The following is a 15,832-nucleotide window of genomic DNA, read 5'->3' as shown; positions in this document are numbered from 1 at the left end:
CCTGGAGAATCCCAGGGACGGGGGGAGCCTGGTGGGCTGCCGTCTATGGGGTCGCACAGAGTCAGACACGACTGAAGCGACTTAGCAGCAGCAGCAGCTTTCACCATAGGCAGATTTTTTTGTTGTTGTTTTTACCATGTCATAAAATATTGATTAGGTGTGAGATAATTTTATCTTCTGACTTTTTCTGGCATTGCTTTGTCTGTTTAACTTCTCTAAATTGTCATCTAATTATGCTTTAAGGTTGTGACTGTACATAAGGTGCTCAGATAAAATTTACTGAGGCCACAGCTGCGATGAAACTATTTACCTTGTATCAGCAAACAACTGAATCAGTTGCACAGTTGTGTCCAACTCTTTGTGACTCCATGGACTATGTAGCCCGCCAGGCTCTTCTGTCTGTGGAGTTTTCCAGGCAAGAATACTGGAGTGGGTGTCCATTTCCTTCTCCAGGGGATCTTCCCAACCTAGGGACTGACCTATGTCTCTTGCATCTCTCTCACTGAGTGTCAGGTTCTTCACCAGCTGAGCCACTAGGGAAGCCCTCATCAGCAAACAAGGCTAAATTCAAAATAATGGGAATGTAAGGTTGTGTGTGATCATAGCCGTACTTAGACTCTCAAGTCATTCACATGAAAAATGTCAACCCTTCATTAGCTTTTATTATCAGTTATTTTAGTCATAGTATTATAACAGCCTTTGCTAAAAAAGAAAAAAAAACAACTGGGAAACACATTTTTGTTACAACTTCATTTAACTTAGTAATTAAAAAACAAAGTAAAAAGCAGGGATACAATATTATTGTTAAAGCACAGAGATTTAAATAATATTGACAGAATCTTATACTTCTAAAGAAAGGTATGTTCTGATTAATAAAAAACTATAGAACTTGTTGTACTATGTACTGATACCCTAATTTAGTAATTAAAAGTGTTCATTTAACAACTAGCCAGGTGTGGGGACAGGGTCAAAGATGGTAGGGTCAAAGTGATAAGACAAGAGTTACAGAACTTTCAGGTGTTCAAAACAACTCTTCATTATTTTGTTACAAGTATTATAGACTTCAAACACACATTACATAGTCTTCAAATTTAAAAAGTATGTATCACAATTTACAGCTGGACGTCCATCACCTGTACTAGCTTTGTTCATAGTAATGCTTCCTTCAGTTCAGTTCAGTTCCTTAGGCCCACTTTACTTCACACCAGAAGATGTCTGGCTCTAGGTGAGTGACCACACCATTGTGGCTATCCGAGTCATTAAGACTTTTTTTGAATATTTCTTCTATGTGTTCTTGCCACCTCTCTTAATCTTTTCTTAGCCATTTCTGTCCTTCATTTGCCCATCCTTGCATGAAGTATCCCCTGGTATCTCCAGTTTTCTTGAAGAGATCTCTAGTCTTTTCCATTGTTTTGTTTTCCTTTACTTCTTTGCATTGTTCACTTAAGAAGGCTTTCTTCTCTCTTGCTGTTCTCTGGAATTCTGCATTCGGTTGGGTATGTCTTTCCCTTTCTCCTTTGCCTTTCACTTCTCTTCTTTTCTCAGCTGTTTGTAAGACCTCCTCAGACAACCACTTTGCCTTCTTGTATTTCTTTGTTCTGTAGACTTTGCTTCATTTCCAAAGACAAGACAAGAAGTTCATAGGGGTCAGGTGATCTCTGCACTTACTAGAAAAGTCTTGGAATGGCAGGATCAATGACTAGAATATCAGAGAGAAAGAGGAAAGTTGAATAAGAACAACAAGAAAGGGACAGGATAGATAATGTGGAGTAAATGAGCTGGTTATTGGGAAGTCAAGATGAAATTGTGGAAAAGTGTATGCAACCTTCGTAGGGTCCTCAGAACTTTGGATTGTGTACAGATTCATGATTTATAGATGAGCAGAGCTATTTATAGATGCTGCAACGGGCAGTGTTGGCAACATTCTATTGCAAAGTAGTTTTTCCCTTACAAAATTTTATATATTGACTTTTATTGTCACTTTGTCAAACTACATTTTTTTAAACTGAAGGTACTTACAGCACACTTAATGAAAATCAATTATAGAAATACCCATTAATGAGAATTTTGAAATCTGAGAACACTTAGGAAAAGTCCTGTAGTTATACAATTACACTAGGAACCAATAAAGCTGTAATTTTCTAGAATATATTTTCAATATCTCATTTGTGTGAAATATTGTTTATAATATGGCATCAACTTCCACACATATATATCCCAGTGATTATTTATGTAGTAATCATTCTGTAAATTATTAAATATTAGATGTCTTTGCAAAGAGAATGTGATGAGGAATAAAAATGATTGAAAATAGATATTCCAAATTATTGACAGAACATGTTATATTCTTTTAGAGATTATTCAAAAAAAATCAATAATGGCTTTTGTGTAATAAAACCCATGTCCATGTTTATCAATGAGTCTCCTTTTTACTAACTTTTTCCCCCCATCAAGTCTCCATTTATTTGAAATATTTAAGTGACATGTCAACATAGCTAATACTGTGTGATGAAATGATGAAAATTGTGAATTTCAGCACCTGCATCCTTTTTGAGAAGAGTGATAAAACCACATGGGCCTTAAAATCCACATATTTATAAAATCCAGTTTGTTCCTAAATTCCTTGATGTTTCTCACTGGAGCCTTATTTACAGTACTTGTTTTGTAAATAATCAAGGTTGAATCTATTTTTTTCTGAGAGATTAACTTCTTATTAAAGTTGGCAGATACATAATGGTTTTTCTGGTTTTCTGGACAGGCTCCCCTTTTTCACCTGGAATCGCACAGATCTGAGAGAGGAAGGGGCAGATGTCCCTTTGATCCCAGCTCCTCCTTCATCTCTACTTTAATAGGTAAATTTCACGGCTACAGACATCAGGTAGTATCATACTGATTATGAAACTTTTAGTTAGAGTCTTTGGTATTCCTTCATATACATTGCTGTTTCATAGTTATTTATTGGTGCTGGAATCAAGGATATTAATTTTCAAGCCATGTTCACTTGAGCTAGCTTCACTCGTGTAAGAACAGTGCTATGAAGTTACAGGGTATGTCATCCAGAAAACACAAATTGTCAGTACCTGATAGAAGGTGTTTTGTATTTTCATTTATTGTTCACAAAATACAATTATGTAAATACTTTATAAAAATATAGCTAGAGAAATTAAACTATTTTAACATATGCTATTCTTTCTGTTTTAATTATTCTTTATGGGAACTTCTAATAGTCTTTTCCTGGTGCCTTTCTCTGTATCAGTAGAATTCAGCAGAAAGTCATCTCAATTTAGAACTTGAGTCACTTATTTAGATTCCTGTTATTTTAAAATGTAAGCTATAGAGGTTGACTGACTCAAACTGTGTCCACATTGGAATAATAGAACAAAACTGGCCATGTCAGATCTAGTTTCCAATTGGGATTCAGTTAAATTAGATGAGATTCATGAAAACCTCACTTAAATCTCAGAATAAGACTTTTTCTTTCCCCACTGATGAATCATCAAAATATGATCAATCAGTGCTTTATTTAGAGTTGATGCAAATGTTCCTGGATATTCTAGAGACAAAACATTCCCTGAATTTACTCCAGATAGTTGATTCTGATTGGCCTTGCACCCCATTCCCCCTACCCCACCATGCCTATCATGGTACTCACATCCAAATAAATACAGCTTTTATATATACGTATATTTACTTGTAGAACAAAAATCTTGTTAGCTTTAATCAGTAGGGATGTTTAATTTACTTCAGTTTCATAACGCATCTGACTACAATGGGGGAGATGTGGGTTCAATCCGTGAGTCGGGAAGATCTCCTGGAGAAGGAAATGGCAACCCACTCCAGTATTCTTGCCTGGAAAATCCCACGGATGGAGAAGCCTGGTGGGCTACAGTCCATGGGGTCACAAAGAGTCGGACATGGCTGAGCAACTTCACTTTCACTTTCACTTTATAATTTGAAAGACCTGTTAATGAGAATTTCACAAAGTAATTAGTTCTTCAGGAGCTTTAATAAAGAGTTATTTTTAGTTTCATTCTTTTACAAGTGGTTGACCAGATTTCCCAGCACCACTTGTTAAAGAGATTGTCTTTAATCCACTGTATATTCTTGCCTCCTTTGTCAAAGATAAGGTGTCCATATGTGCGTGGATTTATCTCTGGGCTTTCTATTTTGTTCCATTGATCTATATTTCTGTCTTTATGCCAGTACCATACTGTCTTGATAACTGTGGCTTTGTAGTAGAGCCTGAAGTCAGGTAGGTTGATTCCTCCAGTTCCATTTTTCTTTCTCAAGATCGCTTTGGCTATTCATGCAAATCAAAACCACTATGAGGTACCATTTCACACCAGTCAGAATGGCTGCGATCCAAAATTCTACAAATAATAAATGCTGGAGAGGGTGTGGAGAAAAGGGAACCCTCTTACACTGTTGGTGGGAATGCAAACTAGTACAGCCACTATGGAGAACAGTGTGGAGATTCCTTAAAAAACTGGAAATAGAACTGTCTTATGATCCAGCAATCCCACTGCTGGGCATACACACTGAGGAAACCAGAAGGGAAAGAGATACGTGTACCCCAATGTTCATCGCAGCACTGTTTATAATAGCCAGGACATGGAAGCAACCTAGATGTCCATCAGCAGATGAATGGATAAGAAAGCTGTGGTACATATACACAATGGAGTATTACTCAGCCATTAAAAAGAATACATTTGAATCAGTTCTAATGAGGTGGATGAAACTGGAGACTATTATACAGAGTGAAGTAAGCCAGAAGGAAAAACATAAATACAGTATACTAACGCATGTATATGGAATTTAGAAAGATGGTAACGATAACCCTGTATACGAGATAGCAAAAGAGACACTGATGTATAGAACAGTCTTACACTACTGTAAGTTTGTACAGATCATATTCCTAAGATGTGTCTTTGTTTAAGAAAGTCTTGATTACATAAATCATATTTAGAAAAAATATTTAGTTAACAGTTTATATCTGAACACTGTTTATATGTTATGAAAAATGCTCAATTACAAAGGCTGATGTATGTTTTATTTCTGTTTTTTTAAATGACCTACAGTACTTGGTAGGTGTACTAAAATTGTTTGGGGAGTGGGGTTTAGAGACTTCTAATAGATGTATAGTTAATTTGGTAATTCTCTCGCATGAGGTATAAGCTTCCATATGCTGGTTATTTAATAGATTTGCTACATAAGTAAAACATGGTTTACCTAGATAGTTTGATATGTATGGGCATTACTCCTAGTAGTATTTGTTTGTTGTCTTTTGTTGCTTTGCTCCTTCCGTGCAGGCTGAGACCTAATCTCCTGCAAGTACAGTAAAATAATTTACCTATTTTTGCAGACCCTATTCATAGGATAAAAAAAATTAAGATTGCCTTTTACTTTTGAAACATTTATATTTGATGAAGTTGCTGTCTTGAGTTTAGTATTGATATTGTGAAAATGAATGCAATTTGGATTTCAAAAAAAAAAAAAAAAAAAAAAAAAGAGTTATTTTTAAAGAATATAAAATTTTAAAGAAAATACTAAGATATCCTGAGTTCCTTGACTTACCCGTGTGTGTGTGTGTGTGTGTGTGTGTGTAAGCACAGTATGAAGAAGGGAGATTTTAAACACGTGAATAGAGTTGCTTAAGTCAGTTTGGACTTAGTTGGAATCAAGCCTTAAGAGTTCCACTTTTGGAGAATGCCAGATCCACAAGTGTTAGAAATTCCTAGTAGGTTGGCAGCATATGAATTAAAATATATGCATTTGATAGACTCATACAATTTTTCTAATGTTTTTATTGATTTTTGTCAGTTCATAGACTTAAGATTTGAATATGTCTGGAGAAATGAGACTGTCTTATCTTTCTTTTACCATACAAGATATCGCACAGAAGAGTCTCCTATGAATATTCTTGTTTAGTTGCTGACTCTTTTGTTACCCTCATGGACTGTGGCTTGCCTGGCTCCTCTGTCCATATGATTTCTGAATGAAATATAAGTGTTCCTAAACAAACAAACCAAAAACAAATTAGGGGATAGTATTCACAAGAACCTTATAAAAGGTATTGAAAGTCAAAAATTACACAGTAGGCACTCCTTCTCTGGTAAAATCCTAAGACAATTAGAACACCATTTATTTTTAACATTTTTTTTTAACATGGTTAAAAGTAACTTTTTTTTAGCCATCCTACCACTCTCCACTTAGCCTTTCTGAAGCTTGTTTATGCATGAAACCAGAAATTTAAAACTGAATTTTTTAAGAGGGGAAATATTACTGGAGGGACATTTCCAAGTGAGTTTCACTGGACTTCCAAATCGAATTACATTATGCTATGTGAAGTGTTTGCCATCTGGGTGACTGTTTCACTTATTTAGAAGAAAAATCAAATCTTGAGAGTCCTCCAAGCTAAACACAAAAGTTATAGTATAATCCCTCCAAAGAGAAGAAATAAAAATATAATTCTTCTAATTTATCCACTAGCTTTCATCTCAAAGTACCTTTGAGAGATCATTCACTTACTGTGGATATGCAGCAGCCACTGGGGTGGAAATCTGATAACCTTTGTGAGCCAGCAACACTTTAAAAGACAGGAAGTAGAAATAATTCACTCAAATCAAAAAGCAGCAGGAATTTGAGTTGGAAAAAATGGAGCTACCTGAGTTGGAAATTGGCAGTCTCGGTGCAGCTTACTCTTGACAGGGAAAGAATGCATTAATGTGGTATTTTATGACCATATATGTTCTCTACTGTTGGGTTAAGACAGGACTTCAGCAAAAAGATGACCATGGTTAGACCATTTCTGCTTCTGTATTAATTATAGGTCACACTCAACTTTTAATGCCTGTTCACATTAAGATTTGCTTTCATGATTAAAAAAAAAACCAACAAAAACTCTGTAACCATACTCATAAAACTAACAAGGCCCTGAAAGAAAAAACATGCTCACGAATCAGAATTTCTCATAATATGTTAACTTCAGATACAAATTTCATTTTATTTAACTTAAATTCAGTTGACTTAAGATCACATGGAGTAAAAGCTTACTGAAAAACCAAATAAGGAATAAACATTATTTGCTAGGTGATAGACAAGTTAATGAACACTTTATTAAATTTACAGTCGAATTTAGAATGGAAACGTTAGTAACTGAAAACAATTCTGTGTGAAGCAAGATTTAAGGAGTAAAACAAGTTCCTTATTGAGCCGTGTTCTGTATGTTCAGAAGCCAACCAAGATGAAATCATACATTAATTAGGCTTGCTTTTTAAACCCTACTTTGTATTAGCATAATTTATCATGGTGGCATATAAATTCACATCACAGGTGCAATATTTCTGTATGTTTAGCCACATTTCCCCCCTACTATGATCATTAATATTACATATAAAAGGGTCTTAAATAAAAATCTGAAGGCAAAGCATTACAGTCTGGTTTTAAAAATAGTTTGTTGAAACAATGAATTACTTAGTAAATTGAATTGCTGTATTACTTGTCTGTACCTTTCGAGTCAAACAAAGATACTGAGAACTTACATTGTCACTGAAAATTATTTGCCTGCCACTAAAAATTATTAGGTTTGCTGGCTGGCCAACCAAAATTCAGGAAATATTTTCATTGTGTCATATGTCGTTTTGGTCAGGAAGTAAAACTATTAGCTGGCTTCTTTATTTTTTTTTTTTTTTGCATCAGTTTACATTTGATGTAACATTGCAATATTCTCTTTATTAAGTAACTTTGGAATTTCTTTGATAGTTTGTCCACTCAATTCTATTGCTTTTTTTTTTTTTTAATTTCATTCTGACTCAGATTTTTATTGCCAATTCTAGGTGTAATTTAATACATACCATACTTGAAGTGCCTAAAGTATGCTAATGTACATGTTACTAATGTTTGGGGGAGAACCACTTTGATTTGTCAGGTACCTTTTCACACTTTGCTTTGAAAGTGTTAGCTTTGTTGTTAGAATTTTTTAGGATACTTTCAAGTTAAAGACTTACAAATTTTATGTCAACAAATAACCATGAATATTTCACAGTCTCTGAAATTTTCTTTCCACACTTTTTACGTCCCATGTTACATTTTTCAGCAAATAAGATTATACAGGTTTATAGTACTGAGATTTTCTTCCCGCACTTTTATCATGAGACCTTTGTGAATATATCCCCTCGTTACAAATTCTGTAAACTAAAAGTCAATGTCGATTGAAGGAAAGGGAGTCAGAATTCATTCAGGGAAAATTTAAGTGATTACTTCAAGCTCTTACTATTATTAAAACTTTTTTATAAATAAATGCTTCTATTTGATTAACTATATATTCAGGGTAGAATTATAAATGAATAATTCTGGCACAAAATAGGACTTCATAAATATTAGAAAAATAAATGAAATCATTGAGATGAAGATAAAATATAAGTCTTTATGATTACAATCTCTGTAAACATAAGTGAATGTGAGGATTCATATCTTAAATTCATCTCAACTGTGTAGAAAGCCACTTCCTTACCATGTTCCCATCTCTGTCCCTAAAGAATATCTGTGATTTTTTATCCAAGACTACTGTGCTCTCTCATTTGGTTGAATGCCAAGCATCCACAGGCTGACTGTTGCTTCTGGACATCACTGCTGCTGCTTCTGCTGCTACTGCTGCTAAGTCGCTTCAGTCGTGTCCGACTCTATGCGACCCCATAGATGGCAGCCCACCAGGCTCCCCCGTCCCTGGGATTCTTCTCCAGGCAAGAATACAGGGTTATTTAACTACTTGGTTATGGTTTCCTCAAAACAAACAAAAAATCAAAAATGGTAGAAGAAAAATAATGTCATGTTCAATTCCCCATTGACATTCTTCCCCTTAGAAATCTGGTTTGACCATGCTGGCATCAGTGTCATTGGTTTGCCAAGAAAACTCTCAGTATTGTCACAGATGCCAGATAATGCAAATAAACAGATTCTAAACACATTTTTCTTTTTCCTTCATGCCACAGAAACAACCTTCTTGACACTGATAGCTAATGTTGTTTGCTAAAGCAAAATCAAAGAAAAAGTCCAAACAACAGCTAAGTAACTTAGGATCTGCTTTTTCTGATTTCTTTTCTGTGTTCTCTGCAGACTGTGTGAACTGGGAGGTTGGAATCTATAGACCATTCTTACTAATCCTCATCCTCCCAAATGCATTTTGTTTGTGGTTACGCATGTCACAGTCACTCTGTGAAACAGTGCCTCTAAAATAGAATGATTTTCTAAAAAATGATAAAGTTCAAATATAAAATGATACAGTTAAATCTGTCTTTAGCCATGTCTTTTCCATGAGGCAAATAGGTTTCACAAATTATGCCGATCTGGTTACAACATAAATAAGAGAAATGCTTGAGCAAGAATTAAGAAAATGAGGGCATGAAAAACTACTGTGAATTTTTCTCACTAAATTAAAAACCTGTATTTACAACATGGTGAGTAAAAACTCTAATTGATTAATAATACTGTCTCTGAATTAAGTTCTTAATAAGTTTGATAAAATATTAAGAGAATGAAGTATGTTTCACTGAAACTTCAATTAGAGTTTGCATTATAAAAAAGGAGTTGTGTAGAAAAGTATTTAATTATGCATTTTAACTTAAAATTATTTACAATGAATTTGTTTTTGTATTTTTTCCAGCTCAAATGATATTCTTCTTTTCTTTCTTACAGTTATTTCTAGACACAGTCTTGGGGCTGAAACTTTTAGGGACAGATACTAGAAGAAAATAGAGTCTCTGTGTTCATAAATTAAAACTGTTAAATAACAATCTTCTTGAGGAACAAAAATGCAATGAACTGTTATTCATATAAAGGCTAATAGTTTTTTCTTTCTTTTGCTATATTTTCCCTGAACCATTTTTGAAAAATCAGTATTTCATCTTGAGGTTTTCTTTAAATTGCATTTCATAGTTTTCATAAACTAAAAATTTTAGATACATTCTCTTGTTAATTCATTATGCCATTCTTTGGTTCAACAAATGCTTATTGAGCATTTTCTGTGTTCTAGACACTGTGCAAGATATTGGTGACAAAAGAATATAGCAACATCAAGAAGTGTGCAGTCTAGTGAGAAATAATGTCAAACACAGAAGGAGAGAGAGTATAGTGCTATAAGAAATATGAGAGAAATAGGCATGGGGCTGTGCAGGTACTGGGAACTACTAAAGTAACACAGGTTTGGTCAGGGAAGACTTTATTTACCTGGGCCACGGCCAGATAACTGGGGAGTAAAGCAGGAAGCAGGGAGGTAGAGAATTACAGGCCAAAAACAAACAAATAAAAGGGCAGCAGAGAGGGGACTTCCTGTGGGGTTCAGTGGGTAAAGAATCTGTCTGCAATGCAGAAGATATGAGTTCAATGCCTGGGCCAGGAAGATCCCCTGGAGGAGGGCATGGCAACCTACTCCAGTATTCTTGCTTGGAGAATCTCATGGACAGAGAAGCCTGGCAGCCAGCTGAAGTCCATAGCGTAGCAAAGAGTCTTATAAAACTGAAGCAACTTAGCACTCGCACATAGAGAAGCATGACAACCTCAGGAAATCACTCGTACATCTCTCTGATTCTCCAAATAACTAAGGCAGTGAGGGTCTGAACAGTTGGCCACAAATCGCAGATTTGGGGCTGGGGGCTTAGTTTGCCAGGTTTCCAGTGCAGAACTGTTTCCACTCTTATCCCGTCTGTACACAGAGACTATTGTTGAACATGACAATGATAAGTTACATTCACCTGTCAAAATACCCTGCAGATGTGTTTTATTTTTTAATTATAACCACACTTGACCAACTAAGATTAACACAGCATCAGTTACCATCAGAAATCAGTGTTATAACAATGAAAAATAATACATGGCTCACAAATTAAGTTGGTTATTTGTATTCAGAATATCAAAATAAATGCCAGTTAAATGTATGGCCAAGTTCATATGTTTATTAAATGTCTCCATAGACATAGAAAACTAAAAATTTGAGTAGTTCTGTTCTTCTCATTGAAGCTCTAAAACATATTTTACTATTTGTATTAAACATTTTTCTTTTTAATCCATGAAAATTTGAATTATCCAGATACTATTTTTATGCTCTATAAAAGAGCAGAATATTGATTCATAAATTTTCTATACCAAATGGTTATTATTTTTAAGTTTTCAGCTAGATATTGTATATTTGCCATAAATAATATCAATATTTATAATAATGAGTTTTTTGCTCTTTTAATTACTATTAGTTAACATTTGTGCCTAAAGCTTTATTCTAATTTATTATTTTTCATTAAAGTATTTGTGTTTTCTTGGGAAAGTATTTTACCAAAAATCATTATTATCTGTTACTATGAATTTATTTTGTTCTTTGTAGTGATAATATAATATGAAAGGAGAATCTTTCCATTCTGAGGAAAATCTAATGTTTCAACAGAAACACATTTGTTTCAGTTTATATAGCATATAGTTTTTAGCACCTGTCTAGCTTCTTTGAAGTTTAAATCATACAGTGCATATTGTGTTATTTGAATTGTTAACAAGCCATTTTCTTTTATCTGAATACAAAAAGGGAAATTGGGTAAAATTGGTAATATATCATCTTTTCATTTTTGCACGCACGCACGCGCGCGCGCGTGCACACACACACACACACACACACACACACACACACACACATTTGGTATCATATGGCTCCATCTAGTGGCTGCATGCAAAACTTATTTGTTAAATTTATAGAATTGATTAAAACGAGTATTAATAGAAGGTGGAAACAGTGTTCAAATTGGGATAAGTGCAACAAAATTGATGTGAAATAAAATAAAGACTATTTTCCATAATAATGTTTTCACATATAAAATTCTATAAATATTTTAGGAAATTAAAGTACATTAAAATCTTAAGAAGTATAAAACTGTTATGATTTTAAAGAAAAAAAATTTTGGTGCCTATTATGCATTAAACATTCACCCAGACCATATTAGAAAAATAAGTTCTGTTAAGGATAGTTTTAAAAAATGACCTTTATAGTTTATTGTTGTTATTTTTATTGACGTATAGTTGATTTATAAACATGTATATGTTCTTTTTCAGATTCTTTCCCATTATGAGTTATTACAAAATACTGATTATAGTTCCCTGTGTTATACAGTAGATCCTTGATGTTTATTTTGTATATAGTAATGTGTGTCTGTTAATCCCAAATTCCCAATTTATCCCACACCTCTTTCCCCTTTGGTAACTATAAATTTGTTTTCTATATCTGTGGGTCTATTTCTATTTATAAATAAGTTCATTTGTATCATTTTATTTTTAAGTTCCACATATAAATGGTATCATATGATATTTATCTGTGTCCAACTTACTTCATTTTGTATGAAAATCTCTTAAGTTCATCCATGTGAAATGGCCTTTATATTTTATGTGGAAGCTATAACCAAGTACAGTATTTTTTTAAAAATTTCAGAAAAAGCCTTGCTCTGGTGTTTCAGTAGTCAGTTAGCTCTTTTAAAGGTCAACTCATTCATTTATTCCATAGAGTTGATGATCCCCAAAGCCTTTTAATTGAATTCAGCATAACTCTCTTTTATCTGTGTTCAAGTAGTGCAGGAATCCCATGGTTCATATCTCTAACCACTGAATGAATGCATTTTATCTCAAAATATTCTTTTTCCACATATGGATATGAAAATTCTAGTGAAGATAACACTGATTGAATTTGATACAAATTCAGTTGTATCTTGAACTGTATGTTCTTCCTCCCACCCTTTCTAGTTCCAAAGAACTTGCTTACACATGAGTTCTGATATAATTCTTTTCTACCAAATTATATTTTCTTAAGTCCAAATACAAAACATCTTTATTTTTTAGCTTTTGTTATTTTTCTTATTACACTTCTCACTTTGCATACATTGAATATATGGGATTAACTAAAAAAATACAGCTCATTTTTAAGTTTGTTGTCTTGAAAATTTTCAAATACAAAGAAAAATTGAGAGAGGTGTAAAAATGTATACCATTTACCTTGACTCACCAACTGTTAATATTCTACCACATTTGCTTCTGTCTCTCCTGTCCCCCTCTTTCTAATATAATATAATATAATGTTATATATGTATATAGTTTTAAAGTGAATTCCTTTGTGGGAAACCTGAATTTTATTTGATTGTATCCTAATATAATTTTAAAGTATCCATAGGGGATTTTGTGAACCAAACAAAACCATTTATGGTTTTACTCACATTTTTTGTCAATGAAAACTAGTTTACTATAGTAACATTTATAAAAACTTATTTTTCTTGTAAGTTTTAAAATTCAATGTATATATCAGTTTTCTTTTTCTACATCTAGTATAATAAAAGCAAGAATCTTTACTTTTAAAAAAAATTAATTTTTTGGCCATGACCCACAGCATGTGGGATCTTAGTTCCCCAAACAAGGATCAAAACTGCACCCCCTGCATTGGAAACACAGAGTCATAACCCTGGACAGCCATGGGAGTCTCCTCATCTTTATTTTTAAACTTCCTTACAGTGTGTCCTATTTGCAACTCAGTTGATTACTTTCTCAAATTTGAAACCATATAAATATATTTATTCTGTTCAAGTTTTTTAAAGTTTTAAAGGCCTTTTTAGAGAAAACTCTTTATACATATTGAACCAATTTTAAATATAGCAAATAAAGTTTATAAATATGACACTCAATTTTTCTTAAATTCTGTGAAAACTTGGTCACATTTTTATACCTGTAACTTTAATAATTCTAACTCCAAAATGAGTATACAGCTAACTTTATTAAATTGGAAATAAAATTAATTTGAATTATCTTAAACTTAAAAGCACTTTAGCATGTGGACACATTCCAAATTTAACAGAAAAGCATTCATACTTTGAGTTTAGTATACTTATCATCTCTATATTTTAAAACCTGACCAGAGTTACATGACACTCATGAAGGAAGTAATTTTATCACCCTAAATGGAGATTGTTGTTTCCAGGGATCTGTTGCTATCATCTGCTTCATGGCCAGAGATTTTTGCCCAAGACAAAATTCGAGCTGCATATGCCTATGACAATCCTTCCAGCCTCAGTTGAAGGGCACACTCATTATCTTTTGTTGTCAATTTGACAAAAGAGGACTTCACATACCTGTGCTTGAAAGGTTTTGATCTTTCTGGAAGCCTGATTTTATCTCTCTTTTTTTTCCTGTTAATTTATTTTTCTCTTATCATGAGCTATTTTAATGTCTTTTTTTCAGGCTGGTCCCAAAGACATATAGTCATTTCTTGAGATCCTGCATATGTTTGTGTATGCCTTGGTCTGATTTTGGAGAAGGAAATGGCAACCCACTCCAGTATTCTTTCCTGGAGAATCCCATGGATGGAGGAGCCTGGTGGGCTACAGTCCATGGGGTCGCAAAGAGTTGGACACGACTGAGTGACTTCACTTTTACTTTTCACTTTGGTCTGATTTAAGTCTGTGACTTTCACCACATGTTACAGCTAGCTTCATTCATTCTGTTGACTGTCCAATTAAATCATAAACTCTTTCTATTGTTTCTATCTAAATGAGCCACACATTTACAAATTAAATGACAATTAATTAAATTATATACTACTTTATCAGACTTTGTGGTTCCTGCACTAAAGTCATGTTAGTGGAAGCAATTTCTTACTACAAGAAGTATTTGAATTAACTCAGTCACATATAATACCAACACTAATACCCTGATGATATGAAGATTGAAAGAAGTTTATTAAAATACCATAAAGTCAGCTTATTTATCAACTGATCATATAGGTCTTAGCATATGCCCCTGATTTTCTAAATGCTTTACTCTTAATTTTGGGTGCTGTTCCTATTTGTAAATGTGAAAACTGAGGCAAAGAGGTTAAGCAACTTGTCCAAGGTCACACATCTAGTAAGTGGTAGTGTCATGATTCAGACCCTGGCTGTCTGACTGCACCATTCCTGCTCTGTACTGCAGTGTTGACTTTCTAAGGCCATATACATGGTAAACTGGATATGTTTATTGCAGTTGTGGTTTTATCTGTTGTCATCGGGCTTCACTGGTAGCTCAGCTGATAAAGAATCCACCTACAAAGCGGGAGATCTGGGTTCAATCCCTGGGAAGATCCTCTGGGGGAGAGATTGGCAACCCATTCCAGTATTCTTGCCTAGAGAATCCCCGTGGACAGAGAAGCCTGGCAGACTACAGTCCATGGGGTCTCAAAAAGTCAGACACGACTGAGTGACTAAGCACGGGACAGCATAGCACATTGTCCTCAGACCCAGAGACACTCACTTCTCTTTAACTGATGTTTTCATGCAGGTAGTGAATTGTTTGCCGGACTCTACAGTGACTATTGGGGCAGAGACGCTGCCATCTTCAGGAGCCTGGGACGACTGGCTCAGATCCGCACTGAGCATGATGATGAGCGCCTGTTGAAAGGTGGGGTCGAGGAGAAAAGAGTTTATGAATCAGAACTGAAAAGCAAGTCCAGAGCTGATGGGAAACTTGCCATTTTGATAATGATAACAATACAAATACAATTTATAGGTTTTGCAATTTTCTGCTTTTTTTTCTTAGCAATATTCCCAGATTAAAATATTATATGATATATGCATGTCATTTTATATAAAAATTGAGCAGCTTTATAATAAAACCAAAATACTGTCAGAGCAATACTTAGAAATCAGGATTTTAATGAACAAAGCAAATGTATGCAGAATGAAAACCTCTTTCATCCAATAAGTTGTTGTCTCTTGTCAGTTGGTATAATTTTGCATGAGTTGATTGCTTTTCTTTGCTTGTTTAATAGAATCACATTGTACTTTAG

At 34.1% G+C, this 15,832-nt stretch overlaps 1 protein-coding gene across 1 annotated transcript in view; it reads left to right on the top strand.

Annotated features, from left to right (window-relative positions):
* SEMA3E (sema domain, immunoglobulin domain (Ig), short basic domain, secreted, (semaphorin) 3E) overlaps window positions 1–15,832 on the top strand; it is a 277,793-nt gene that overhangs the window by 210,294 nt on the left and 51,667 nt on the right. Inside the window, exons 5-6 of the mRNA XM_010848140.1 lie at window positions 2,759–2,852; window positions 15,325–15,444. Of these exons, the coding sequence (XP_010846442.1) occupies window positions 2,759–2,852; window positions 15,325–15,444 (214 nt within the window). The remainder of the gene's footprint in view (window positions 1–2,758; window positions 2,853–15,324; window positions 15,445–15,832) is intronic.

Source organism: Bison bison, unplaced genomic scaffold (genome assembly GCF_000754665.1).
Source record: "Bison bison bison isolate TAMUID 2011002044 unplaced genomic scaffold, Bison_UMD1.0 scf7180017864260, whole genome shotgun sequence".
In the NCBI taxonomy this organism is placed as follows: Eukaryota; Metazoa; Chordata; class Mammalia; order Artiodactyla; family Bovidae; genus Bison; species Bison bison.
The sequence above is the reverse complement of the archived record's forward strand: the minus strand, read 5'-3'. Positions and strand labels throughout refer to the sequence as shown.